At 60.1% G+C, this 26,109-nt stretch overlaps 5 protein-coding genes across 22 annotated transcripts in view; 2 read left to right on the plus strand and 3 right to left on the minus strand.

Moving 5' to 3' along the window:
- Nucleotides 1-235: 235 nt before the first annotated feature.
- LOC112929404 (heat shock factor protein 4) lies at nt 236-9,445 on the minus strand. Of its 9 annotated transcripts, none has more exons than XM_072731715.1 (17): nt 9,227-9,434; nt 8,589-8,697; nt 8,374-8,501; nt 8,154-8,278; nt 7,813-7,888; nt 7,579-7,643; nt 6,953-7,055; nt 6,577-6,704; nt 6,228-6,455; nt 5,632-5,737; nt 5,476-5,541; nt 5,288-5,357; nt 4,424-4,511; nt 1,350-1,441; nt 927-1,229; nt 477-773; nt 236-378 (listed from the first exon to the last, which is right to left on the minus strand). In XM_072731715.1, the coding sequence occupies exons 1-17, from the start codon at nt 9,347-9,349 to the stop codon at nt 371-373; spliced, it is 2,115 nt and encodes a 704-aa protein (XP_072587816.1). In that variant the 5' UTR covers nt 9,350-9,434; the 3' UTR covers nt 236-370. The 9 variants fall into 9 exon arrangements, with proteins under 9 accessions (XP_072587816.1, XP_025867240.1, XP_072587817.1 ...); XM_026011455.2 differs by having other exon boundaries at nt 462-773; nt 9,227-9,432; XM_072731716.1 differs by having other exon boundaries at nt 462-773; nt 6,228-6,351; nt 9,227-9,414.
- On the plus strand, nt 8,766-19,253 carry TRADD (TNFRSF1A associated via death domain). 8 transcript variants are annotated; one of them, XM_026011471.2, is made up of 6 exons: nt 13,911-13,989; nt 14,518-14,656; nt 16,706-16,864; nt 17,711-17,988; nt 18,070-18,271; nt 18,418-19,253. In XM_026011471.2, exons 2-6 carry the CDS (start codon nt 14,632-14,634, stop codon nt 18,726-18,728), a joined length of 975 nt encoding a protein of 324 aa, XP_025867256.1. In that variant the 5' UTR covers nt 13,911-13,989; nt 14,518-14,631; the 3' UTR covers nt 18,729-19,253. The 8 variants fall into 8 exon arrangements, with proteins under 8 accessions (XP_072587830.1, XP_025867257.1, XP_072587831.1 ...); XM_072731734.1 differs by lacking the exon at nt 14,518-14,656 and adding an exon at nt 17,072-17,189 and having other exon boundaries at nt 13,920-13,989; XM_072731733.1 differs by having other exon boundaries at nt 13,922-13,989; nt 17,220-17,988.
- On the minus strand, nt 9,931-13,880 carry FBXL8 (F-box and leucine rich repeat protein 8). Of its 2 annotated transcripts, none has more exons than XM_026011470.2 (3): nt 13,777-13,880; nt 11,983-12,179; nt 9,931-11,224 (listed from the first exon to the last, which is right to left on the minus strand). In XM_026011470.2, the coding sequence occupies exons 2-3, from the start codon at nt 12,132-12,134 to the stop codon at nt 10,252-10,254; spliced, it is 1,125 nt and encodes a 374-aa protein (XP_025867255.2). In that variant the 5' UTR covers nt 12,135-12,179; nt 13,777-13,880; the 3' UTR covers nt 9,931-10,251. The 2 variants fall into 2 exon arrangements, with proteins under 2 accessions (XP_025867255.2, XP_025867254.2); XM_026011469.2 differs by having other exon boundaries at nt 12,749-13,794.
- A 1,452-nt stretch (nt 19,254-20,705) lies between the features above and the next one.
- B3GNT9 (UDP-GlcNAc:betaGal beta-1,3-N-acetylglucosaminyltransferase 9) lies at nt 20,706-23,742 on the plus strand. The gene is made up of 2 exons (XM_026011449.2): nt 20,706-20,929; nt 21,257-23,742. Exon 2 carries the CDS (start codon nt 21,283-21,285, stop codon nt 22,495-22,497), a length of 1,215 nt encoding a protein of 404 aa, XP_025867234.2. The 5' UTR covers nt 20,706-20,929; nt 21,257-21,282; the 3' UTR covers nt 22,498-23,742.
- Nucleotides 23,291-26,109, minus strand: part of PHAF1 (phagophore assembly factor 1) — a 28,965-nt gene continuing 26,146 nt past the window's right edge. For both annotated transcript variants that reach the window (XM_026011451.2, XM_026011452.2), the window contains exons 16-17: nt 25,502-25,574; nt 23,291-24,804 (exon numbers count right to left, since the gene is read on the minus strand). In XM_026011451.2, the coding sequence (XP_025867236.1) occupies nt 24,718-24,804; nt 25,502-25,574 (160 nt within the window). In that variant the 3' untranslated portion in view covers nt 23,291-24,717. The remainder of the gene's footprint in view (nt 24,805-25,501; nt 25,575-26,109) is intronic.

Genomic DNA, 26,109 nt, shown 5'->3' on the forward strand with positions numbered 1-26,109 from the left:
CATAGACACCACCAGTTGGTTCATGAGGGGAAAAGGACTGTGGGGCAGGGCCCCAGGGTCTGGTATTTGTCCCACTGGGGCGCTGGGACTGAGGGTTCCGGGGGGTGCAGCTTGGGATACTGAGGACAAAATGGGCCTAAAGACTGGACATTGGGGCACAGGGCTGTTGAGGTTGCTGAGACTCAGGGGCATGGACCCACAGCCTAGTTCCTGGGCAAAGAGCGGGAGTCACAGAGCCCAGACAACCTCCGGAGTTTATTCACCTCCTGGGGTACTGAGTCAGACGGGGGCTTGGCAAGGATCCCAGCCAGTGCAGAATCCCAGCTCCTATCTGGCTTGAGCAGGGAGCGGCCTGAGAGCGCTCCAGCATTCAGGAATCTAAAGATGATAGGGGAAAAAGTGGTTAGTCAAGTGGGGTCCACCCTCCCAGCAATCCCCCACGGGTTTGGGTAGCCTCACACCTTCAGACTCATCACCCGCCTCGAGGTCAGGCTCCGGCTCCGGTTCGGGTTCCCGCTCCAGTTCAGGTTCCGGTTCTGTCTCCGGTTCTGGTTCCAAATCCATTTGGGGTTCCGACTCCAGCTCAGCGCCAGCTTCCAGCTCGGGATCGGGTTCCTCGAGGGATCCTGATTGCGCTGCCTCGGAGCCCCCAGGAGCCCCGGGCTCGCCGCAGTCTGCAGCTCGGGGCAGCTCGGGGCAAGTGGTGCTCGAGCCAGGGGCCTCTGGCGTCCAGTGGCCAGGGCACGCAGCGTCCCAGCTGCGTTCCCGGTAGCCTGGGGCGGAGGCGGGGGTATCCGAGGCTCACTTTCCGCCTCTGCAGTATCCCTGACACAGACCCAAGTCGGGGACGGCCCCTCGGTTCCGCACGCCGCCCCGCCCGCCCCGCGCGCCCCGCCCCGGGCTGAGGCCCCGCCCCGCAGGCTCACCGGTGCCCACGTGCTGCCAGTCCCAGGCGGGGTCGGGCGCCCGCGCGGTCCGCTGGGCGCAGAGCAGCAGTTCCTGGCAGGCGGCCTCGCCCTTGCTCTGCACCAGCAGCAGCAGGCGGCGCACCCTGCGCTCGGCGTCGGGCAGCGCGTCCAACGCCTCGTACTCGGGCCCGGCGAGCACGCCCCGCGCCAGCAGCGCGTCCAGCAGCAGCCCCGAGTCGGCCTGCAGCGTCTCCACCAGGCGTTTCCGCTCGCGGTCTATGGTCTCTGAGGGCCGCTCCTGGGCGTTGCCCATGGCAGGGGCTGCATGGGGGAGGGGGACAGAGGTAGTGGGGCTGACCCCCCCCCCCCCCCGCCCCGCCTTGACTTCTCTCCCAGGGTCTCAGTGAACACTCGTGGCTGGTGGCTGGCACCGACGCTCACCTCGACGCAGGCAGCGGAACAGCTCCTCAGCACAGGACTTGTCCTGCCTCTCAGGCCGCTTCTGTCGCCTCCTCAGGCTCCTTCTTGGGTCCCTAAACGTCAGCCGTGGCTCTGTCCTCTGTGCTATCCCCAGGTCCTCGTCTACTCTCTACCCCTTTCCCCAGTTAGCACAGCGCTCCTGAGCCGCCACGGCCTGCGGATCAGGCATTCTATTCGGAGCCAGTTCATCCAAACTGCTTTTTCCCAGCCTGCTTCCAGGCAGCAAGACCTGCGACTGATCCTGAGAGACACCCGCACCCAGCTGCAGCCAGGCCCTTCCAGCCTATCCGCTGAACAGTTCTGTCATCCTCGTCTCTTAGTCTGGCGTTTCCTGCGCAGCCTAGACCCTGCGGGATGCTGAGTCCCCTCTGCACCCAGAGAACGAGTGCTGAGAGCCTCCCCTCACCGACTAGAGGAGGCCCAGGCTCCTTATTCTGACCCCAGGCCCATCCTTCCCGGGTAGGCTCTGCCCCTGCAGCCTCCCACAATGCCACCACTGTGTTGCAACCCCATCTGGTCTCTGACCAAGATCTCCTGACATTAGCTGAGATCCAACTGTCTCCCTGATGCCCTGAAATCGTCTCTTGCTTCATCTTTATTTTTTATTTAAAAAAAGATTTTATTTATGTATTTGACAAAGGGAGAGAGCACAAGCGGGAGGAGTGGCAGAGGGAGAGAGTTAGGGAACAGGAGAAACAGACTCCCTGCCGAGTAGAGAACCCGACCTGGGGCTCCATCCCAAGACCCTGGGATCATGACCGGAGCCAAAGGCAGATGCTTAGTCGACTGAACCACCCAGGCGCCCCTCTTGCTTCATTTTTAAATACCATGGACCCAAGTCGTAAAAGCTGCCAACAGATGCTTGCTGAACCTCTACTGTTTTCTTTCACAGATCTTCCCATTTTGAGAGACTGTCTCTAGCAAGCAGCAGGTGTTAGGCAGAAATTAATTTGCTTTATCCATTTATTAACAACTAAGGACAATGGTCCATCACTTCTGGGGTGGCCTGACCCAGGCAGCAAGGCCCCTGGCATAAAGGGGCAAAGAGGTCAGGCCCTAGACCAGTCTCTCCCAGCCCATCTCCGCTAGCCTTGGCTTTATACACACAGAACCCTCCTGGGTCTCATCCTCCTTTTGGGGTCACTCCTCTACTTCTCTACCTGGCTCTAGGTCTGGGAGAGCGGCTTTGGTCCTGGCCCCCATTTTGCTTGCCTCCCAGGTCTCTCTCACAACCACTTGGTGTCATGCTATGCTTCCCTGGCCATTTCATCCCTCCTGGCCATACTGAAGTGTCAGCCTTCCCCCCAGGCCACTGAGCAGAGGCCGGGACTACCCCCTTTCCCTCCTTCTCTCTCTCTCTCTTTTTTTTTTTCCTCCTTCTCCCTTCATGTCACATCTCTGACAAATGCTGCTCCTCTACTCAGTGGGTCTCCATCAGCATCCTCCCTCAACCCCACTATCATCACCCATCTCCTATGACAGTCTCTCCAAGTACCTCTCACTGCCATCCCATCACCCTCGCAGCATAGTGACTTTGACAAGTCTCTGGGACAGGATTTATTGTCCCCATTTTACAGATGAGGAGACAGGTTCAGAGAGACCAAGTGACAGAATTGGAATCTGACTTGCTCTAGCTTGAACTACAATGAGATCTCCTGCCAAGCAGCTTATCAGCCCTACCTGTCCCCTTCCTCCACCCCCGCCCGCCCCCACCGTCCATCAGAGAGAACCGAGATGATCTGGTCTGGCTCCTCAAGCCACCTTCCACCCCTCTGGGCAGCCAGGCTTTCCCGCACTTCCCTATACCACACAGCGCTGCGAGAACCCTGCAAGCCCCTGGCACATCTGAACATTTGCAGATGCGGTTCCCTAAGTCTGGAATACCCTTCCTCTCCCTCCATGCTATGGACCCACCCTCTAAGACTAAAATGTCCCCTCGTCCACCCTAGTGCCTGAGTGTCCCAAAGGCAGACTGGTTCCTTCTCTTGCGTGCCCCAGTGAACAGCATAATCCTTCACCACCACGCTGAAGTCACGCACTATGTACATGGACCCTCTGCCCTCTTCAGCGGAGACCTCCAAAGACTCTCTCCCCAGTTGCCAGCGCAAGACCTACTCTGTACACGTGCGGGGGTGGGGGGGTGGGGGGTGCGGACTGGATTGGCCCCTCCTTCTCCCTCGCTGCTCCCCCAAGTTATTTTCATGTTAGCTTCCTCCCTGCAGTATGCCAAGTCCTGCACTTTGTCCCGTCTGGGGTGCGGAGACCCCAGCTCTCGGGGTCCTCCCTCTGCAATTCAATGCCCCGAAGTGAACAGCGAAGTTAGGTCCCAGGCCAAATCCTTCCCGGGGCTCCAGGTGGCTCGGCATGCGAGGCCTCGAGGGGGGTCTCGGCCTCCCTCCCACCGTGGGCGCCGGCTCCTGCTAGGGAGCTAGGGTTGTGGGAAAGGCCGGAGCCTTACCCTAACTGCAGTCGCAGGGCTGCCCTTACCTCCCCTCCACCCAGTCCCACGGTCGGAATCCGGCGGAGGGGCGGTGCTCACAGACCTCCTTGGAGCTCGGCGGGGGGTGGCGGGGCGCGGACTCTGCCCAGTCTCAGTTTCTCTTCCCTCCCCCAGCCGGGTGGGGTGGGGCTCCCGGGTCTACGCGCCCCGGGCGGCCCCACTCACGGGTCGAGCCTCCGCGGGGCAGTAGATGACGAGGCAGAAAGGGCCGGGCAGGGTGGGGAGGAGAGCAGCAGCTGCGGCGGGGGCGGGGCGGCCAGGGCTGCCGGGAAGGGGGGGCGGGGGAGGGGGCGTTCTTCTTGGGACACCGGGAGGCAGGCCGCAGGTGCCGCGCGCCGCCCGGGCTTCCACGCAGAGTCGGCTTTCCCCCTCCACCTGGGGTGCACGGGATGAGCCAGGGAGGGGGAAGTTCGGCTTGCCCCCCCCCCAAGCATTCAGCGCCCACTGGGCTTGGCAGTTCCCAGGAGCTTTACAGCCATCTTCTAGAACCCTCTGGCTTATCCCAGATAAAGCTCAGAGAAGGGGACCAGCTTACCCAGGATCACAGAGCAGTTGCATTGTGGAGCTGGATGTGACCCCAAAAGCCCCTGAGTTCCGGAGGTTGCTGTGGCCACGTGCCAGCCCTGGATCCAGCCAGAGGAGGGGAGCCTAAGCAGAACTAGGGGCTGGTTCCCCAAGCACTTCCACTCTCCAGATATTCTGCTATTAAAGCCTTAGGATCTGGAAATGTCTATGAATGCAGAGTCACCCCCCACCCCTGACTTCTGTGCTCCCTGGTCGGTAGAGAAAAGAGACCAGAAACACAGAAAAAAAAATGCTGTTTATATGCAAGACTCAGTAATGGAGAAGGACTGCAAAGTAGCAGGGTCTTTTTTCAGCCTCTTCCAAGGGGCACCAGGAAGCTAAGAAGGGCGTGCTGCTGCAGGCCAGCCCCTCAGCTAGGCTGGCTTCACAGCAGAGCGGGTCTCAGGGGGAGGGATTGGCCCCTGGGCCTAGGTAGTTGGCTCGGCTCTCAGGGGTGCTGTAAATGGTTAAAGCTCCAGGAAGGCTGAGAGCTGGGCCTCCCAAAGCCGCTTGGACATCGAGCAGGAGTGGTGCCCCAAGTGTGGAGTCCTTCCCTAGGAGGATTGGGCTGTGCTCAGCAGGGAGAAATAGCTCTTCCTTCTTTCTTCAGGAAAGGAAAGCCTCACCTGCCCTGCCCTCTGGTCAGTCAAGATGAACATCCATCCTCAACCTCCCCACTGTCACCCAGTGGGGAGAGGATGGGTGGCATAAACAGCTCTCTGAAAGGCCACCTGAACTTGGGGGTTCCCCTCCAAAACACAAACTGCCCAGCTCACCAGAGCCAGGAAGCTCCCACCAGTTAGGGCCTCCCCCAGGTGGTTACCACAACTATTACCTGGTCCTGGAGAATTTAACCCCTTGACCGCCAGCTCAGTCTCACTCCTCTCTGGACCCAAGGGCTGCATCTGCAGAGAGGAACCCCTTGAAGCAGCAGGGGAGGAGCACTGAGGAGTGGGGCTGGGGCTCTGGCTGAGGGCTTGGTTCAGCAACTTGAACCCCCTGCCTTCCCCACCTTCGTCTTACCAGGGACAGCTCCATGTCCAAGTCCATCAGGGTCCATTCTCGCCCTTGATGGCTGGGGCCCAGCACCTGGGGGAAGTTCTCAATCAGTGGTGCCCTCCCCAGGCTAAATGGACCTCACGGAGCCCCATGCCCCTGCCCTGCTAAAGGTATACTCACATCCAGGGGCCCTGCAGGCTCCACACTTTCAGGGGGGGCCCGAAGCAGCATGGGAGGCAGCAGATTCTCTGGGCTTCGCGCCCCCCTGTCCAGGCCCAGAGTCCCCCTGTACACAGAGAACTGCTGTTGGCCTTCAGTGTTCACCCCCTATTAGGTTCCCAAGGAAGCTGGATACATCAGCATCAAAATCTGACATCTACAAAATAGTAGGAGAGGGCTCCCCACATAGAGTGTACTTAGAGTGCTTCTGCTTCCTAGCTTCGATGTGAGGTTTGAGTCATGGATATCCCTGGCCTCGGGATACGTCCCCTTGCTTTAGAATTGTCAACACCAGTGGTTCTTAAACTTTTATCTACTTTACAATGTTTCCAATACCGAAATGAACTCCTACAATACAGATTCCTGAGCTCTACCATAGATATACTGATTGACCTGATGGGAGTTTCTACTTTCCAGGGGACTCTGAGAAGTCAGGTCAGATCATCATCCCCACCTCCCCCTCAGCCACAATGGACAGACAAGGCTGGGAAGCTACTTAGTGGTGGTCTATCTGCAAAAGTGGCCCACAGGGCTCACGTCATGGACTCTTGGCTCACCTGTCAGGTACCTCCCTGGGACCCCTTGGTTCAGGCTGTTGGGCATTCCTGGGCCCCTCGGGGCTGAAGTTCCCCTTCCCTTCCAGGATGGCCTGCACCACAGCCACAGGTAGTGGGGGGGGGGCTGTCACGCAGAAGTCACACTCGTTTGGGGCCAGGGCCAGCCCGGCCTCGCCTTCCCCCCCTGGGCTGGCCGGCTCTTCTTTGAGCAGTGCCAGGCCCTTCTCCCTGCACCGGAGAAAAGCTTCAACCAGACCCTGGCACTGACCTCCCCCTCTACCCCCACAGCCATCTAGGCTGCCAGGCCCTTCCCCACAAGCTCCCCAGAGGGCAGCCCCATTGGTCTTACCTCCTGCCACCACTGGAAGGAGAAAGCCTGGTCCCATCAGGGGAGGGAGAGTCTTCATGGATGTCAGAGATGATAGGGCCCCTGGCCCTATGAGAGCTGCTGAGGCCCAAGGTGGTCTCTGGGAGGGGCTATAAGTAGATGACAAGGCCCAGTCCCTTACCTCAAGCCACAGGGCGAGCCATAACCCAACCAGTACCCACATGGACTTAAGGAGTTAGGTTTGAGGAGGGAGGCTCAGTCCATGCTGGGGAGCCAGGGTCTGGAGGAAGAAAGGCTGGCCTCCACGTTCTCTTCCTGTTAGGGACATGGGGGAAGGGAACAGGCTCTCCATAAGCCCAACTGTGCCCTAGGGAAGGGAGGAGTAGCACAAACCTACCGACTGGATAAAGTAGGGATCCTGCAAGAGGGCACCAGGTAAAGGACAGGCGTTGAATTTGGCCGGTGTTGGGCATGAGCTCCCCTCATCCAGCATCAGAGACCTGTGCAGGGGGCAGGGCAGGTTCATCCCCCATGCCTCTCAGCCTGCACCTCCCTCCCTTAGGCCCCAGCAGCCAAGTCAGCAGAGCTGAGGCCTGTTGCCAGGGCATCAGTCACATGCTGGAGGCAGAAGGGGCTCCCCCCAGAAATGGGGGCCCTTTGGGGGTGGAGAGAGGAGGGAGGGAGCATGGTATGAGCCCCTGACCCTCGGGTGTTGGGATGCTTTGGGGTGAGGGTGAGGGGGCTGCTGGGGGAAAAATTGGGGGCTAAGGTCCTGGAACACAAGGATATGGGAAGGGAGAGTACTTGGTGGTAGACTTAGGGGGAGAGAGGGAAAGTCCTGGAGGGGGGGCCCTTGGGGAGATTGCCATGGGTTGAGGAAAACTGTAGTGCAGGGAAGAAGAATGAGGATTCCTGGTGAGAGAGCTTCTGGAGAAGTCCCTGCATGGGGCCTCTGGCAAGGAGGCTCCTGGAAGTGTGCGCGCATGGGGGTGTGGCGTGGACATCCCTGACTTTCCCACTCACAGCTTTCTCTTAGCTCCTGCACCGCTGGACCCTGTCTGAAGTGGCCCAAAGAGGCACTGGATCAGCTAAAGAGGAAGCAAAGGGTTAATTCATATTTGGGACCTTGACCCCACCCAACAGGCAGTTGCAGGTGGATTTGCCCCTTTGAGCAGAGAAGGTGGATTTGCCCCTTTGAGCAGAGAAGGTGGGTGTGTTGGGGCGGGAGAGAGAAGCAGGGTAGGGGGAGAGGAACACCTTGCCAATGACGCGATGCTGCTGACCGTGGCTCTGCCGCAGAGTCACCACCTCCCTCCATAAGATGTCGTTCTGCCTGCGGGAAAGGCGTGGGAGGGTGCTGAGGCATCCGAGAGTCCGCCCAGTCACCCGCCCCCCCCATGGCAGGTCTAAACCCAAGACGGCCAGGTGTGCGCCATCCGTACAGAACAGAGAGCCACAGCTCAGCCCGTCTGTCCGGGTGGAGGCACCGAGACCGAGGGAGGAAGGAGCTGTCCAGAACACCTGCCCGGCCGCCGGCGCCCTCGGCTCGCCGCGACGCCCCTTCTCCCTCCCGCCCCCTCCCGCCCCCGCCCCCGCACTGCCTGAGCTCCCGCAGCCGCGCCTCGGTGATCTCCTGCACTCCCCGCAAAGCCTGCACCTCGCCCAGCAGCCGGCCCAGGTCCTCGGGGCGCCAGCGGCCGTCGTCGCTGCGCAGCGCGGGCACCTGCGGGCGAAGGCCCCGTCAGCGCGGAGTCCTCGGGGACCTGCAGGCGCCTCAAGGCCTCCGCGCGGGGCTGCCGGCTCCTGACGCCGCCCCACCTTGCGCCGCACGCGCTCCAGAAGTTGCTCTCGGCCGCGGACGAAGCTCGGGTGCTGGAACTCGACGTGGTCGCGCTCCGGCCTGAGCAGGCCGCCCTGCTCGATGCTCACCACCTTCCGGAAACCGTCTGCGGAGTGGGGCGTGGGGGTGAACCGTGCCTCGCGCGCGCGCCACGTGCCCCGCACCCACCCCGCGCCCGGCGCCGGGCACTCACACATGTTGAGCTGCCGCACGAAGCTCGCCATGTTGCTGTGCTTGAAGTACTGGGGCAGCACTTCCTTGGCGAAGCGGCTCTGGTCGCTGACGAGGAAACTGGTCCCGCTCTGCCAAGAACGCCGCCCGCCCCCCCGCCGCGCGGGCGGAGACCCGGCCTCGGTGAGCCGCGCGGCGCACGGTCCGCCGGCCTTGGCGCGCGCACACACACGCACACTCGCACTCCCGCTGGGGACCCGGCCTGGGGCGGCCGCAGGGACTCCCTACCCTGGCCGGACCCCGACTCCGGAGGGAGCAGCGGCGCCAGCCCGGGGTGCAGTCTGCGGGTCCCGGACCGCGGCGTCACCGAGCTAGCCCCGCCCCAGCCCTTCCCTTCTCCAGGTCTCCGTTTTCCGGCCTGTCTCTCGGGTGGGGAGGGAACTAAGTGACCTCGAAGATTCCTACCCTTGCCTCGGTCCGGAGGAAGTCGCCTCACCTCCGTCTCGCACACCCCCTCCACGGTAAACTACACGGGACCGCCGGATCGAGGGACCCACAGCCCCGTCCCGGGCGGGGGGCGGGGGGCGGGGGGCGTGGATGTTCACTGACGTGGAAGGGTCCCGGGGACCACTGGGGAAGTCGAGGGGCCCCAGCCCTCACCGGGCTCCAGCGGATGAGGTGGTCGGTCCCCGGGTCGCCCACCAGCGCCCACAGCTTGCCGAGGAAGGCAGGCACGGGGCTGGGGCCCGGCTCCGTGGGCAGCGCGGCTGGCGCTTCCTGCATGGCGCAGTCTCGCCCGGCTAAGCGCTCGGGCCGGGCGCCGCGGGCTCGTCAAAGCCGCGGAAAGTGCTGCGCTTGCCGCCCGCCCCGCCCTACTCCGCCTCCCGGCGCCGGGTCAGGAGGGGGCCACGTGCGAGCCCGCGGGGCGGGGCTCCGGCCGCGGCCGCCGCGCCAGCCGACCCGAGGGGGAGGCTGGGATCCACTGTGCGTGGAGGGATGCGGCGGGCAGGGAGACCTGGGCGCGAGGTCGACCCTTCTCGGGCCTTTCCCTCCCCTGTTCTCCGGGAGAAATCACCCGTTCGCGGCCCGCTGTGGGCTGGAAAAGTCCTGGAAGGCGATGGCCATTGCCTGGATAGCGGGAGCAGACAGGAGCGAGCTAGGGGACGTGGGGAGCGGGCGCGGAGAGAAGCTGGCACCGTCCGCAGAGCCCTGGGGCGTGGCCATTCCCGGGTGCGGAGGCCCCGCCCCGACCTCCGCAGCCGCTTGGGCTCAGTTGATCGGCCCCACTGCTGCCGGGTCGGCCCTGGGGCCTGAGGGTTCCCGCCCTCCCCCTCAGAGCGGGCCCCACCTTCCAGAGGACGCTGTTGCTGCGGGATTTGTTTATTTCACACCCACACCTGAGTCGCCGCCCGAGCCAGGGTCCTCCCCCCGCCCCCCCACGACAGGGCCGCGGAGCTGGCAGTGTCCGCAGAGGAGCGGGGCTGGCGGGAGATGATCCCATTAGGGAGATCCACCCTGTGGACTCAGGCCGCCCGGGGCTGGTCCCGGCGCTAGCCCACCTGCCCTGATCTTCCAGAGGCACAAGAGCCAAGAGCCCTGAAGGAGCGGGCCGTCACTTGGCGCACGCCTGGGCAAACGCATCCAGCGTTCCAGTGGCCACAGGTCTGCTGGGGACGCGGCTACGCTCATGCCACAGTCGTGGGCATCCAGGGATGCGGCTCCCGCGTCAGTTTGAGCGTGTAGCTGCGCAGGCGCGGACAGTGCTCGCGGAAGGCTCGCAGCACCGAGGGTCGCACCACGCAGAAGCAGTGTATCTCGCGCAGGCCCGCGCACCGCGCCGCCAGCAGCTCCAGCGCCGCGTCCAGCTCCGCCGAGGCAGCGGCGCGCACCTCGAGCGCGCGCAAGCTTGCGGCGTAGTGGCGCGCTGCGAAGCACACCGGGCCTACCGTATCCCCAGAAAGGCTGAGGCGCAGCGCAGCCACGGGAACGGCGGGCTGCAGGACGCGCGTCACGCTCTCGGCAGGCAGGGCCGGCTCTAGCTCCAGCTCCACCGCCAGTCCCGGGTGGCGGCGGCGCACCGCAACCCAGGCTTCCTCGGGCAAGGGTGGCGCGCGTGCGTCCTCCGGGCACGCGCACCGTAGGGCCAGGAGAGCGAAAGGCTCGCGGTCCCGCGCCGCCAGCAGCTGCAGGGCAGAGCCCGACAGGCTGGCGAGGTGCAGGCCGAGGGCGCGCAGGCGCGGGCAAGCCTGTAGTAGCTCGAGCACGGAGTCGGGCCTCACGCTGCCCACCAGCGTACGGTTGTCCAGAAAAAGGCTGCGGAGCTCGGGGCAGCCGCGTGCCGCCTGCAGCACCAGCGCGTCGTCCAGGGTAAAAGGCAAGCGCCGAAGGTCCAGGTGGCGCAGCGCACTGGCGGCCCGGCAGATGGCGTGCACCGCGTCCAGGATGTCGTGGCCCGCGTCGAAGAGCGGCTTTTCCCCACGACACTCCAGGCGCAGGCTTTGAAGCCCCGGGGTGCGGCCCGCCAGGGCGGTCAGCAGCTCAGTGGCCGCACGGCGGCTCGGCTCCCTCGACGGCTCAAATTCCAGCTGTAGGTTGTGAACGTGGTCCAGGCAGGCAGACAGGTATGGTAGCAGCGTGCCTTCTCGCTCACAGTCGCAACTTGGGGTTAGAACGGTGGAAAAAGGCATTGGTTGCGAGAAGCCTCTGCCCATCCCTTAGCCTGGAGTACAGCTACCATCCCCACTTTCTGACACCCTACACATACACCTCCTCGTCCTGACCATGCCAGCTTGCCCCAAAATAGTCGCTGATAACGAGGGATCTCCCACCTTAACTCCTCCCCCCTTTTATGTTGTTGGTCTACAGATTTTATTTACAGGGATGCTCAGTTAGAGGTTAAACACTTTCCAGTATCCACATGCCTTCCCTGAAGCTACTTGGTTTCAGGTTTCTTGTCTCCGGCTTCAAGCTTGAGATTCTCAGGGAGCCCACCTTAACCCTTTAGAAGAAGATGTGTCTGCCACGAATTGAAACCCTGGCAGGGAAAGCCAATGATATTTTAGGAACTGAGCTTTCTCAGAGGTCTCTAAGAAGATGGGGCCTGACCTCTGGACTGTCAGGCTCCCATTCTGCCTCTACTACTATTTTGCTGAGTGATCTGTAGGAAATGATTAAATCTCTCTGCCTCAATTTCCTATCTGTGCAATAGAGATAATACTAACTATCCAACGCATAAGGTTTTAGTGAGGATTAAATTAGTATATATAAGTTACTTAGAACACGAACACCGGTTGATAGTAGGCAGTCGATAAATGTTAGTAATGATGAGGCTTTTAAATGTGGATACCCCCAACCCCCAACTCCATGTAGAAAGGGAGAAGGCAAGAAGGCGGCAGGAGAGGGAGGAGTCTGCTCACCTGATGGTCGTGTCATGCCACACGACACTGCAGGTAGCAGCAGCAGCCCAGGCTCTGCAGACCCTGGCAGCGGTGGCACGGTCCCGCAGGGGCAGGTGGCGAAAGATGAGTGCCAGCACCTCCTCTGGCAGTTGCTCTCCAGGCTCAGCCATGGCCCTGTGCAGGGTGGGAGCTCTGCTGCTTCCAACAGCTCTCTCCTGGAAAGAGGGAGGGGGGTGTCTCTGGGCTCAAGAAATCCAAAATGTTGAGGGGACCACTGGAGCCCATGTGTAAAAAGACCTGTGGCCCAGAAGTTGCTACATAATTTGCAAAGTTCAGTGCAAAATGAAAATGTGGGACTCTTTGCTGAAAATACTATTAGTACTTTCAAGACAGTGATAGCAGAACATTTAGCCGAGTTATTAAACCAAGCATGAGGCCCTGTCCCACTTACTGCACAGGTCTCAGACCCATTATCTGCCCTGGATGCTGAAAGATTTCTGATTCTCCTTTACACTACGTTCTCACTTGAATAGATCTGCATTTTATGCTACACTAGGAGGAATGCAACCACCACCTGTGTGTGAAGTTGAAAAAGCCGAATATCTGGATTGGAAAATGCTATCCGATCTTTCTCCTAGTCACTGAAGTTTTCCCTGGGGAAGATGGAGGGCGGCTGCACCAGCCCTGACTTGGGACAACCCCATCCTCCCCTCCCCTCCCTCCGAGAGCCCATCTCGCCTCCTTTTGCCTCCCTATACACACACTCAGAGCCACCCCGACTAACCAGACCAGTTTCCCAGACATCTTCTAGAACTGTTTTCTTCCCAACTTATACTCTGAGTTCCAGGGAAGGACTGGAACTCAGTCCTTGGGGGGCGGGAGGGTACCGGAATCACCCGGACGCTCGCTCACAATACAGACTCCACAGCCCCACTTATTAAATCAGGCTCTCCGGAAAAAGTAGGGGCCAGGAATCTGAATTTCAACAAATGCCAGTTGATTCCACAGGTCCCGAGTTTAGAAACCGCCTCCTGGCCCAGCCAGCCACTGGAGAGCGACGGTAGGGTTAATAGGGCGGGGTCAGGGGAGAAGACTTGTAATTGGCGGGGACCACCAGCCAATCAGGAGGCTGGGGCGCGGGTGGGGCCCCGCGGAATCTGGTCCGCGAGAGGAGGCGTCTTCCTGCCCTCCAGCTCGCTGGGGAGACGGCCCCGGAGCTTCCCAGAGAAAGGCCGGCGGGGCGGAGAAAAGCCTCAGGTTCTGGGGCCTGAGGCGCCCCGGGTTCAAGTGTTGATCCTGCCCCCGGCGCAGGCCAGGCTCGGGTTGGGCGGCTTCGGTTCAGCTGGAATTCTGCAGACCCAGCCCGGAGCGCGGCCTTTATTGCAAAGTGTGCGTCCTCTTCCAAGCTGCCCGTTTGTAGGGTGCTTGAAGGTTTTCCCACGCAGCGTTCCACACCACTCGCCAGTTTTCTACTTCCCGATATTTTCCAGGCTAACGGTCCCCGCTGCAATTTGCGCCTCATGGATCTAGGACTTCAGATACCCGCGGCCAGGCTTGAACCTGAACCCACCAGCGTCCCGTTCTGAGTGTCAGGGAGCAGGAGAGGTCAGAGGTCATAGAGCTCAAGGCCCCCAGACGTCACTAGACAATTCTGGTGTCCAGGGGTGCCCCTTGTTGGTCCGTCTGCTCCCCGCTTGAGAAAGCGGGGCAGCTCTCACCCGCCCCCCACCCCCTCGGAGGAGCCGAAAGCGCCGAAGGCTTTTGCCTCGGGCCGTTCTTCTCGCCGTCCAACCTCCGGCGCCAGCGTCTTACCTGCTCCACGGACCGGGTGGGCTGTACCCAGGGGCGGGGACCCGCGGCGGCGCACAGTGGGCGGGAAGACGGGCCGGGAGCAGGGGGCGGGACGCCGCGGCCCTCGGGGCGGCTCGGTCAGGCACCGCCCCTGCGCCTCGCGCACACCCGGAAGCGTCCCAGCCGCGAGGAGCCGCGCGGGCGTGGGAATCCCGGCCGGGCCGAGGCGGCCAGGTTAGTGCGGGGGGCTTCCCGGTGCCGGCGGGGGCAGAGGCGGCCCGTGGGGCTGTTTCCGCGAGCGGCGCCGGCCAGCGGGGCGCCGTGAGCACCCAGGTTCCTGGGCCCGGCTGGGGGGCTTCGAGGGGGCGCCCGGTCCCTGCTGGCGGGAGGCGGGCGGCGGGGCTCCTGAACGGGCTGAGCCGAGGCCCTGCGAGCCCCGCACGCGCGCGCAGCTGGAGGCCGGGGGCGGGCCGGCGGAGTCGGGGCGCCGCGCCTGGCTGACCCCTCACAGCCTCAGCTCGCCAGGAGTCCCCGGGACCCGGCCTGGGCCCACCCTCCGAGCGGCGGACCGGGCGGTGAGGCGCGGGGCTTGCCGGGGATGCGCTTCTGCAGGAGGACACGCAGGAAGGAGCTGCCCAGGGAACGACGCGAGCCGAGGGTCCGGCCCCTGTTACCTGCCGCTCTCCACCTCCAGCCCCGCAGACCTGTTTGACCTCCCGCGGTCCACCAGCCAGTGTCATGGGGCATCCCCTCTTCTTCCAGGGTTTTAGTGCCCGTCCTGAGAGGCAGACGCTGGCCTCTTCCTGCCCCTACTTCCACCCCTGGGGCCGATCACATTCATGAGGTCAGCACCCTCAGTCTCGGCGCTAAGAAGACATGGAAGAGGAAATGTTTCAGACAGGTCCCCACACTCTCCTACCTTCTGGGCCACTCCCCTTGGGCTCCTAACTTGTCTCTCTTGTCTTGTATGGCTCTTGGTCCCCCTTGTCACCTATAGAGTCTTACACCGTTTGGGTTTTTTGTTTTTGTTTTTTTGCTTCAATTTTATGTTGCCTTTTACTATGAAGGACATGTCTATGTTACATAAAGTAGAATGTTACTAAATACAATGAAAATAAAAATCTCCTCTCCCCCTGCTTTCTTCCCCAACCCCCTGCTAACAATGTTAGCTAGCTTCCTGTTAATTTCCAGACTACTGCTTTGCTTAAATACAGGAGTATTAATATGTTTTCTACCAGAAGGTTAGGACAGGGGGCGCTCAAAAGGCATGTCCCCTCTGCTCAGACTGAGGGTGGGAGCGACCATCACCAGATATCATTTCTCTTGCCAGGTCTGGGTGATGCTGGAGGGCCCCTGCCCAGTTGCTATCCTAGCTTTGGCTCTCAGGTTAGGGTCTGGGGGGAGATCTGAAATGCAGCCTCTGCGTTGAGCTCAGGATTCCTACTCCTTCCCCAGCAAGGTCCAAGGCTGTGGTCCTGGTTCCCTCGGGCAGTGCCTCCTCCTCCCTTGTTCCCTGACCTTGTGTAAACGAATTCCAGCTGGGGCCACCCCTTCTGTTCTGCTCAAAGGATTGACATCCAGGATGCTCACAGCTAGGGCTCAGCAACTCCCCAACCGTCCCTGCCTACTGTATATAAATAACAAAGATCAGAGACAAAGAAGTGTGACTGGTGGGGCGGTAGGTGGGGTCTTGAGCCTAAGTTTCTAGGAAAAGGATGGGATGTTGCCTGAGGTGAGGTAGGGAGGAAGAGGCAGGGCAGTTCTCCACCTGCTGCCTCATGGTGCAGTAACTGGGAGGCAATTAAGCTGAGGAGGGTCAAAGAAGTGGTTTCCTGACTGGGATTTTGCCCCCCTCCCCCATCTAGGGCTAGGATATTGTCAGAAGACAGATAGAAGAGATATAAGCAGCAAGGGGCCCTGGCTCTGTCTGGACAAGGAGGAAATCTGTAATAGAATGATTTGAGTTGCATAAGACAAGAGCCCAGCTCCAAGGACTTTAGAACATAAAGGAATGATTTAACTCACATAACTGGAAAGTTCAAGGTGCAGACAGAGCCAGGAGCACAGTACAGTTGGGCACGCACCTATTCATCTTCGGCTGTGTATCTTTCTGTGTCGATTTTATCCTCAGCCAGGCTCTTTCCAGGCAGTGGCAGATGAGTCCTATCCTTTCTTCCAGCTTAGTCTGGTGGGAAGGGAAACAATATCTCTTTCTTATCGGTCCAGCTAAGGTTGCAGGCTGGTTCTGATTGGTCCAAACTAAAACCTATGTCCAACTCTGAACAAATCACTTTAGAAAGAGGAGTGGAATATGCAGTTTGGCTAGGTATATTTCACTTGTGCACACCTGGAACTAAGGAGTGGGGTTAGCTGTGGATTGAGAAGAGGGAAGAGGGGATGCCCCAAAGGTCAGTCAGGATTGGGAGAGGGAATCTGGGCAGGTGAAAACCACAGGTATCCTTTAAAATGAAACCAGGAGGTACAGTAGGAATGCAGGTGAGAAAACCTAATGGGGGCTGTGGTCCCAAAGTGATCTTGGGGGCTCAAGATTAAGCTGAAGGCATACCAGGGCATGGGCTCGGTTGGCTGTGTAGCATGGGCACTGTCCACGATAAGGATGGCTCCTGTCAGCTTTGAAAGAGAGACATCCTGGCCCAGGAGGGGTCAGAACTTCTCTGTGATCACTGCAGGATAATATCTCCCTTTCTCTGCCACTGTAACCCTGGGCTTTCTCTGAGAAATTAGTGGAGGGACAGGCCTCCCCGCAGGTCTGGGCTGAGGCTGGCTGGGCTGTGCAGATTCAGAGGCACAAGGGGCCGCCTGTAGGAGAATGAACTTCCCCTCACAAATGTGCCAGCTGGCTGGGGACAGCTGAGCCACTCAGGACTGGACAGTTGTCTCTACGGCTGGGTTGGGGGTGGTCTGGATGCCTGACCATCTGCGTCTCCAGGAGGCAAGATGGCGACTGGGCCAGATGGACTCGAGGAGTGGGTGGGCAGCGCATACCTGTTTGTGGAGTCCTCGCTGGACAAGGTGGTCCTATCTGATGCCTACGCTCAGGCCCAGCAGAAGGTGCCGGTGTACAGGGCTCTGCGGACTGCGCTGGCAGGTGCGTGGGCAGGGGGGCACTTGAAGAGGAAGGGGGGCTTGGGCCTCTCGTGGGCCACACCAGGGGGCCACGTCCCAGCTCCTCAACTCTGTGGGCCTGTGCTTAACCACTGCCTTATGGAAAAGATTTGACGGGGGCAGGGGGAGAGGAGAGGGATGCCTGGTTTCATAGGCTCCATCTTACCCGTTTATGTATGTGTGCCCTTAGGTGTAGACGTGTGTCCCCGTGTCTGTGTGTGATCTGCCTGTATGCACACTAACGCCCCAGCCCCGCTCGATGCCCCGCACTCCCCAGACCAGCCAGCTCACTGCTTTCTACTAATCGGGTATCTTTCTCTTTTCCTCTCTCACTGCAGCACTCCTTGCCCAAGACCCCTCCCCAGTACCTACCTTTTGGGCCCCTTTCCCATCTCAGGGCAGAGGCCACAGGAAGCTGAGACTGGTTGGGGGATCCGCCTCCTTGGGCAGCGGGAGCTACAGTTGGTAGAGGCTGAAGACCTGAGACCTCTCGCTCCTCCGCTGCCCCGGTGGCCGCCTACCCAGATGGCTTGGCTGCCCTGGGCACATGCCCCTCTCTGTGCTGCAAAGCCTCTCCCCACGTCCCTTTTGCCTACCCTTATTTGGGGCTTCAAGGATGGGGCTGGGGTGGCACCCACTCTGTCTTAGGGTACTCCCTGTGATAGGTTCTGGCCTTCATTTTGGGTTGCTGCTGTGTGCCTCCCAGTTTTGTTTCCCGGCTGGGAGCTCGGGACAGGGAGGGAGTCTGCATGGGCTTCACCCCACGACGGCCGCTTGGAGAACGGCCCCGCGTGGGGACCTCCTGTCGCCTGACTGTCCGCCTCCGCAGAGAGTGGCGGGAGCCCAGACGTGTTGCAGATGCTCAAGATCCACCGCAGTGAGCCGCAGCTGATTGTGCAGCTGCGCTTCTGCGGGCGCCAGCCCTGCAGCCGCTTCCTCCGCGCTTACCGCGAGGGGTCGCTGCGCGCCGCGCTGCAAGCGTGCCTGGCGGCGGCTCTCGCCCAGCGCTCCATGCCTTTGGAACTGGAGCTGCGCGCCGGCGCGGAGCGGCTGGACACCTTGCTGACGGATGAGGAGCGCTGCTTGAGTTGCATCTTTGCCCAGAAGGTGCGGCTGGGCCGGGGCCAGGTTGGCGTGGGGCGGGGACCAAGGCTAAGACCCCCACCGACGCCGCACTCCCCTCCCTAGCCTGATCGGCTCCGGGACGAGGAACTCTCGGAGTTGGAGGACGCACTGCGGAACCTGACATGTGGCTCGGGGCGCCAGGATGGCGACGTGGAGGTCGCTCCAGCGCCCTCGCAGTCCCTGGCCACCGCCACCTCCCTCTCAGAGGAGAAGCCGCCGCCGCCGCCACCTGGCCAGACTTTTCTGTTCCAAGGACAACCCATAGGTGAGGCGTGCGCAGAGAGCCAGAGGGCGAGGTAGAGTCCTTGGGAAGGCAGAGTTTGGGGAGAAGCAAGGTCTGGGGCGGGAATGGGGGGGTGGTGCCCGTCCTGACCTCCCCGCGCGCTCACTCTGCTTCCTACGCCCCCGCAGTGAACCGGCCGCTGAGCCTGCAGGACCAACAGAAGTTCGCGCGCTCAGTGGGTCTCAAATGGCGCAAAGTGGGGCGTTCCCTGCAGCGAGGTTGCCGAGCGCTGAAGGACCCGGCGCTCGACTCCCTGGCCTATGAGTATGAGCGCGAAGGGCTCTACGAGCAGGCCTTCCAGCTGCTGAAGCGCTTCGTGCAGGCCGAGGGCCGCCGCGCCACACTGCAGCGCCTCGTAGAGGCCCTCGAGGAGAACGAGCTCACCAGCCTGGCAGAGGACTTGCTGGGCCTCACGAATCCCGATGGTGGCCTGGCCTAGGCTGGGTACCAGAAAAGGGGCAATCGGTCAGTTGCCCAACAGGGTTTGGAGCACCTGGATGACCCTAGGGTCCCTTCTGCTGCTACTGCTGAGATCCTATCCATCCACAGGACTCTGAGACCACACTTACAACCCCGCTTGGCCCAGCTGTTGGAGCTCCTGGGCAGTGTTGACTGCCTTCTCCAGGAGTTGGGCAAGCACCCACCATGCCTGTTGGGGTGCCACTGGGGATTTGGCCCCAGATACTATGATAGCAGTAGAGTGCGTGGGCGGCCTACTCCAGCGGTTTACCCACCCCAAAGGCACGGCTTCTGGCCAGCCCTTACCTCTTCATTCATTGAACAACTAAACTACTTATGAAGCACTTGCTGTGTCCTAGCCATCATCCTGGGTGCTGCAAATACTGTGGTGAACAAGATACACAAAACCTCCCTGCCTCCAGTTCATACTCAGTGTCAGACTGCAAATTTAAAGCAATAGTAATAAAATATTACCTGTTTTTTTTTATTGTGAAAAATATAAAAATTGTGGGAGCTTTGAGGAGGTGCCTAACCCAGGTTAGGGGCTAGGCTTCCAGTAAGAGATAGGAGTGTGAAAAGGGGAGCTGGTATGGGGTTGAGGGAATGGCAACATTTTGGGCAGAGCTTCACCTGCGGTGATGTCTTGAGGAATGTTAGAAGGAAAGAAAGTTTGGTGTGGGTGGACCTAGGGGTAGGTAGGTGGGTTTGCAATGAGAGCGGCTGGTGAGTGTGGGAGGCAGTTCCAGGTCTGGTAAGTCATTTTACAGATTTTGGATTTTATACTGAGGCCAGTGAGAAGCATTTAGAGGATTTGAGGAGTTAGGTTGGGAGGCTGGTGAGGAGGGAGAGAAAGAGTTAGAGGTTGAAGGGGGGAGCATAGGGGTGGAGGCCTAGGCTACGGCTGCAGAGATGGGGGGAAGGATGAACATGGAGAGCTGTTTAGGATGGAGGATAACAGGCCTAGTACCAACGGATGAGGAGAGTCCAGGAGGACCTCAGAGTTTGTCTTTTTGTTGGATGGAGGGTGGGGCTGCCTGCTGGGATGGGGGCTCTCAATCTCCAGAGGAATGCTCTGCCCACATGGGTCCCAGATCGAGCCCTTTATTCATCAGCCTACTTCAGGAATCCCTCAAGCTGAACCATTCCTGCCAGTCCAATCCGGCCAACGGTGACCCAGGCCAAGTTATTTCTGCCTGTAGGAGGCTATGCTGGTTTGGGGCACTAGGGACCATGGGGTCGGGAGGTGCCTCTGGGGAGACAGAATGAAGTGCTCACCTGTGAAGTTAAGGCAGACGGCGCTGGCCTCCTGTCCTGGTGGACAGATGGGGAGGAGGCAAGGGAGGACAGAGGAAAGAGGCCCAGACGGAACTCCAGAAGACCTAGGGCAATGCTCTTAATTTCTTCCTGTATGATGCTGGGCAAGTCACTTAACTCCCTGAGGGGCAGGGCCCCCTCTGGGCACGAGCAATGAAAGCTACTACCAGAGTTGTGAGAATCGAATGAGCTGCCCTGTTGGTCCCAGTGTGTGTTTGCTGGGGCGGGAGCAGGGGCGGCACAGCGGAGCCAGGAGTAAGGAGGCAGCCGGTCCTGCGGCCATCTGTGATTTCTACAGGTCCTGCCTGGTTGATGGTTGAACCTGGGCTGCTGGAGAGCTGAGAAGCGCTTCCAAGGATCGCCTGAGGCTGTGGCCAAGTAGATGCCTCAAATGCTCAGCCTCAGGGCTTGGGACCCGCCTGCCCATGGCTCCTGCCAAGCCAGGCCCTGCCTCACTCTGGAGAGGTGGGGGTGTGGAGATTAACCAGAGGCTAAAGTTCCTTCCTGCTCCCCCCCCCCCAAAGCAGATGTGGGGAACTGGAGCCCACCCCGAGACCAGAACTCGCCTCCTCAGGCTTGCCCAGCGAGAGCTGCCTGGGGGAGCCCTCTCAGCTCAGTCTCCCCTCGGAGACGGAGACGGCGCTGCCCGCGGCGCCAGGGCGGAGCCGAGCTCCAGATGTCCAGGCGCGCACAGCTGGAGGGTCACGTGGCGGCGGCCCCGGCCCCCCCTTCCTGCCAACGCTGCATTTGGCCCAGGCCCCGTCCCTGGCTGCCCTTGGGACCCCGCGCCGAGCCCCGGAGGCCCTGGCGTCCGGGGCCGCGCCGCTCCCAAGGGACAAGCGTGTCAGGATCCCAAGGAGCGACGTGGTGGGTAGGGAGTGGTCGAAGGGATCGGCTTTGCCGCGGGAAGGCGGGCGGGGAAGGGCCGAGCCCCGCGCCTCCGGCCTGGGGGCCGCGTCCGGCGGCGCTGAGGGGGTGGGGACTGTGTGTAGGAGGAACCTGCAGCCCCCCTGGGTGCCCAGCCCCGCGCGGGTGCCGCGGCCCAGAGCAGGAGCGCCCGAGGGGGATGGATGGCGCGTAGGGGAGGCCCTGGGCCGGCGGCCACCGCCCCCTCCCCTCGGGGACAGCGACGCCCGGAGCCCCTCCCGGCCAATGGCTTCCGCGTCGCGAGCCCCTGACCGCGTCTCTCCGCAGGGGGCGCGGGCGCCAGCCGCTCGGACATGAGGCGGAGGCTGCGCCTCCGCGGGGACGCGTCTCTCACGCTGCTCCTGGGCACCGCCCTCGGCCTCCTCCTCTACGCGCAGCGCGAGGGCGCGGCCCCGACGACCGGCGCCCCCCGGCCGCAAGGGGAGGCCGAGCCGGGGCCCACCCCAGGCCTCCGCGTCTTCCCGGCCCCGGACGCAGGCGCCGCCGCGGCCCCGCTGGCCTACGAAGGGGACACGCCGGAGCCGCCCACACCCACGGGGCCCTTTGACTTTGGCCGCTACCTGCGCGCCAAGGACCAGCGGCGCTTCCCCCTGCTCATCAACCAGCCGCACAAGTGCCGAGGGGATGGCTCGCCCGCGGGGGGCCCCGACCTGCTCATCGCCGTCAAGTCGGTGGCGGCGGATTTCGAGCGGCGCCAAGCGGTGCGCCAGACGTGGGGTGCTGAGGGTCGCGTGCAGGGGGCGCTCGTGCGCCGCGTGTTCCTGCTGGGCGTGCCCCGGGGCGCGGGCACCGACGGGGCCGACGCCGAGGGGGACGGCCCACGGAGCCACTGGCCTGCCCTGCTGCGTGCCGAGAGCCGCGCGTACGCGGACATCCTCCTCTGGGCGTTCGACGACACGTTCTTCAACCTAACGCTCAAGGAGATCCACTTCCTGGCCTGGGCCTCCGCCTACTGCCCCCGGGTGCGCTTCGTTTTTAAGGGCGACGCAGACGTGTTTGTGCACGTGGGAAACCTGCTGGCGTTCCTGGCGCCGCGGGACCCGGCGCAGGACCTGCTTGCGGGTGATGTGATCGTGCAGGCGCGTCCAATCCGCACGCGGGCCAGCAAGTACTACATCCCGGAGGCCGTGTACGGCCTGCCCGCCTACCCGGCCTACGCGGGTGGTGGCGGCTTTGTGCTCTCGGGGGCCACGCTGCGTCGCCTGGCCGGCGCCTGCGCGCAGGTTGAGCTTTTCCCCATTGACGACGTGTTTCTGGGTATGTGTCTCCAGCGCCTTCGGCTCACACCCGAGCCTCACCCTGCTTTCCGCACCTTTGGCATCCCTCGTCCTTCAGCCGCGCCGCACTTGCGCACCTTTGACCCCTGCTTTTACCGAGAGCTGGTGGTAGTGCACGGGCTCTCGGCCTCGGACATGTGGCTTATGTGGCGCCTACTGAACGGGCCCCAAGGGCCAGCCTGCGCCCGTCCATGGCCTGTCGCTGCTGGCTCTTTCCAGTGGGGCCCCTAGCCACCTTCATGGCCCCAAGAGCCTCTCACTAAGACCCAGTAGGGTTACTGCCGTGTATGTAGTTTCCCAGAGGTACACTTCAAAATCTAGCCTCCTACCCCTGAAAGTCTGCCTCGAGTCCCTAGGGAATGAAGATTGAGCTTGGCTCCTGCACACCTACCCTACTGGGAAGTGATCTAGAAGCCACTGAATGGTAGCTCTTTGAGACAGCCAGGACTGAGGCCAAAGAGCACCAAGACCCACCAAACAGGTGGACATGTTTGGTCCTCCTAGCACCAAGTAGGTTTTAGGGGGTTGGGGATGGGTGGTGGCAGAGGCTCATGGAATCGGACCATACTCCTTGATTTGGAAGTCCCTGAGTGATAACATGCAGATCTTTCTCAAGGCTGGAGGAGGTGTGGGGGCCTGGCCTCAGTCCTCATGGAACTGGCAGGCATTCTGCTAGAACTCAATCTGAAGGTAGGCATTTTGATTCCCATCTGTCCCTCCAAATTGGATTTTCAGCCATGTACTCACCTTTAGATCTTCTTCTGAGGTCTTCTTTCCTGAAGCCAACCCCTCCTAGGCCCTGGTCTGGCTGGAACACCACGGATGGAGACACACTGAGTTGCCTGGTCCTACCTAGAGTCTTTCTCCACCACACAAGAATTTGCACACACACACACACACCAGTCTCCTACTTGAAGCTGTGCTGCCCCACTCCAGAGAGGCAAGGAACCTAAGATGACTCTACCACAAAACTTCCCATATTGTTCACCCACTTTCTTGAAAATCAACACTCCCATGCTTATTATTTAGTACAAACATCCAGCAACAGCACATGGTGAGCCGCTGCTGAGGGCATAGGTCTTTATTGGAGGGGTATGGGCAGGGCATGAGGAGGGTTCCCCTATTCTAGGAAGATGGGAATAGTCCTGGCTGCCCCTACAGTGGGATGTGTGTGTGTGTGTGTGTGTGTGGAGGGGGGGTTCTGGCCAGGCCACAGTCCAAATGGGAAGACACTAGTCAGTCACAAAATTATGGGAGTGCCACATAAGGCTGGCTGTACGCCCAGGAACCACTTAGGAGCCTGGGGCAGGTCCCCTGCACATTCATTGTTAAACTCTATAGGATGAGGCTGTACATGAGTTAATTACAAAAGAGTCATATTTACAAAAATCTGTACACACATTTGAAAAACTCACAAAATTGTCATCTATGTATCACAAGTTGCTAGACCAAAATATTAAAAATGGGATAAAATTATACATTTCTCTTCTCAATTCTTTTCAAAAGGATTATTTTTAAAGCACATATGCTACTTTCCTTAGCAAGACCCATGAAAAGACTGAGCAGCCCAGCCTTCCTTGAGTCCCCAGAGGCCTTGAGCCATGAATGGGCCTGGCCAGGGGACATTGCCCAGGGCTGGGGCAAGAGAGCCAGCCCACAGTGCAGAACAGAATGCCGAAACAACAAAAGGAGGAAGATGTCTTTGGCTAAAACTTTGGCATTAAATAAAAGAGGCAAACAGGATGGAAACATGCAGCCTGCTAAGCCAGGTTGGGGCACAGCAGGGGCACAGGTGACCTTGAAGGCTGGCTCCAAGAGGGGTAGGAACCAGGCCTGGGCACATTCCTGGATGGTAAAAAGCTGTGTTTCAATGAGTTAGGTGTGTCTACTGGGCCTGGAAGGGAGCACGTGCAAAGAAGGAACAGGGAAGGAACTGGGCCATCTTGGCCACAGCCAGCTCATCAAGTAACTAAAGTGGATGTAGTGCAAAAGTCGCAACCAAGTACTATGGACATGCCACCTGCTTGCCTGAAGGGTCATGTGGCATGATGGGCCAAAGGCAGGACCTTGTCCTTGTCCTGGGTGCCTGTGTCCTCAGCCACAGAAAGAGTACTAACTTCGCAATGCATGTGGAACAGGAGAGACAGACCTCTGTCTCCATATGTGTTAGTCGAGGTCGCCTGGGTCCAGGTATCAAGGCTCAGAGTTTGTGCTTCTCTTTGCAGTCTGTGTCCTCTGTTGGCAAAAGCAGGCTGAGGAAAGACAGAGGAATCTCCGAGCCTCTCACCCCATGGCAGAGCACATAGTCCGAGCCCCACCTCAGAACATCACAACAGCCTTTCAACAATGGCAAGGTGTCCAAGAATATCCACAGGGTGGCACATGGAGGCCCACTGAATAGGAACCAATGCACAGCTCCACAGGGCAGAGGGGCATGGGCCAGTGATGTCCTTAGGGGAGCTCCGCTGTTCTCAGGTGGGCACCAGGCCTGGGGGGGCCATACAGGGTCACCGAGGCAATATGGTTATTCTGCATGACCTGGTGTGAGAAGACGACAGTGAGTCAAAGGGAAGGAGTGGAAAGGATGTAGGCAGGGCAGGCAATCAGATCCATAAAAACCACCAGTACGGGGGCTGTGAGTGCAGACACAGGATTTGGGGTAGCTCCTGTACACAAAGGACGGAGGTTGTATGTGCAACACACCTGCACACAGGGTTGGGTCATCCCTGGCCCAGCAACTGTGTGTTCTTCATGGGATACAAAAACTTCACTCTGCATATTTATTCAGTCCTTCTGGCACTGCTAGGGGCCTACTGAGGGTGTAGCATCCAAAAGGTAGACAAGGGACAGCCCATTCTTCCTAGCCAATGGGGCCTCTATAGCCACTTACCCATAGCACATTCTTTAATATGGCATTTAAAGGCCCCCAGTACTCCCATGCTGAGCTCCACTTGCTCCCAGGGGTTCCCTTTCCTACCATATTTATGTTTTCACATATGTGGGATCCCTGTTACCTCTCATCTTGCTGGATATAGACCACTGTAGCCTCCATGACCTCAAATTTCCCCAACATAATTTCTGAACTCTTACTGTTAAATGTGGGCAGGTCATATTCTTAGCAGACAGGGTTACCAGAAAATCAGTAACCAGCAGGACCATCAGGCCCTCCCTAACCATACTCCATCACTTGCCTGTCCCTGCCATGGCCATTAGCTCATCAACCCCCAGGACTTACCTCAAAGATCATCCGCTGAAGACCAAAGCAGAATGTGGAGCCAAATGGGTTGGTATTGTTTGGGGAGGAGGACCTGTGGCCAGGGAAGCTAGAATTAGAAAGGCAGACAGAAGCCGAGTCCAGGCAGGGCATCTAGTCCCTTTTGAGATGGGGGCCACTGGCCCAGTATCTCCCATGGCTGTCTGTTTCCTACACAGGCCCTTGAGGTACCAGGGGTAGTGATAGGTATCATTTAAATTCTGAACCCTACAAAGCCCAATGGGGCACAGGAAGTTATTATGCAATTAGACTAGAGTGACAAGTTAGGAGGGAGGAGCCTCAAGCAGGACGGTATGAAGTGGGTATGAAGCTGTAGACTATAGCATGTGGCAACTTTAAAGGGAAAAAAAGAGCCAGGACAGTCAGTGAAAACTGCTTCCCTTTCTGAATAACTAGAGGTGAAAGCCCCCCCTACCTGGAGAGGGGGGCTATCCCCAGGGAGGGGGGCACCTCTCTGGTGTGGGTAAATATGCAGAATAGCTGGCCCAGTGGTAATATGCAGGGTGGGGGCAGGAAGTACGTATGTGGCAACAAGACAACTTCTGTCATTTCTAAGCCATAGGTACTGC

This window comes from Vulpes vulpes, chromosome 12 (genome assembly GCF_048418805.1).
Source record: "Vulpes vulpes isolate BD-2025 chromosome 12, VulVul3, whole genome shotgun sequence".
Classification (NCBI taxonomy): Eukaryota; Metazoa; Chordata; class Mammalia; order Carnivora; family Canidae; genus Vulpes; species Vulpes vulpes.

What these genes read in the sequence shown, in the direction of transcription:
- LOC112929404 (XM_026011455.2), bottom strand. Translation starts at nt 9,349, where the DNA reads ATGCAGGAAGCGCCAGCCGCGCTGCCCACGGAGCCGGGCCCCAGCCCC. An exon ending in AGCATCGCGTCATTGGCAAG is followed by an intron (nt 7,644 to 7,812) that starts GTGTTCCTCTCC and finishes CTTCCTCTTTAG; the next exon opens with CTGATCCAGTGCCTCTTTGG. An exon ending in TGGACATGGAGCTGTCCCTG is followed by an intron (nt 5,358 to 5,475) that starts GTAAGACGAAGG and finishes TCCTCTCTGCAG; the next exon opens with ATGCAGCCCTTGGGTCCAGA.
- FBXL8 (XM_026011470.2), bottom strand. Translation starts at nt 12,134, where the DNA reads ATGGCTGAGCCTGGAGAGCAACTGCCAGAGGAGGTGCTGGCACTCATC. An exon ending in TGGCATGACACGACCATCAG is followed by an intron (nt 11,225 to 11,982) that starts GTGAGCAGACTC and finishes TCTAACCCCAAG; the next exon opens with TTGCGACTGTGAGCGAGAAG.
- TRADD (XM_026011471.2), top strand. Translation starts at nt 14,632, where the DNA reads ATGGAAGAGGAAATGTTTCAGACAG. An exon ending in TCTGCGGACTGCGCTGGCAG is followed by an intron (nt 16,865 to 17,710) that starts GTGCGTGGGCAG and finishes CCGCCTCCGCAG; the next exon opens with AGAGTGGCGGGAGCCCAGAC. An exon ending in GTTGCATCTTTGCCCAGAAG is followed by an intron (nt 17,989 to 18,069) that starts GTGCGGCTGGGC and finishes TCCCCTCCCTAG; the next exon opens with CCTGATCGGCTCCGGGACGA.
- B3GNT9 (XM_026011449.2), top strand. Translation starts at nt 21,283, where the DNA reads ATGAGGCGGAGGCTGCGCCTCCGCGGGGACGCGTCTCTCACGCTGCTC.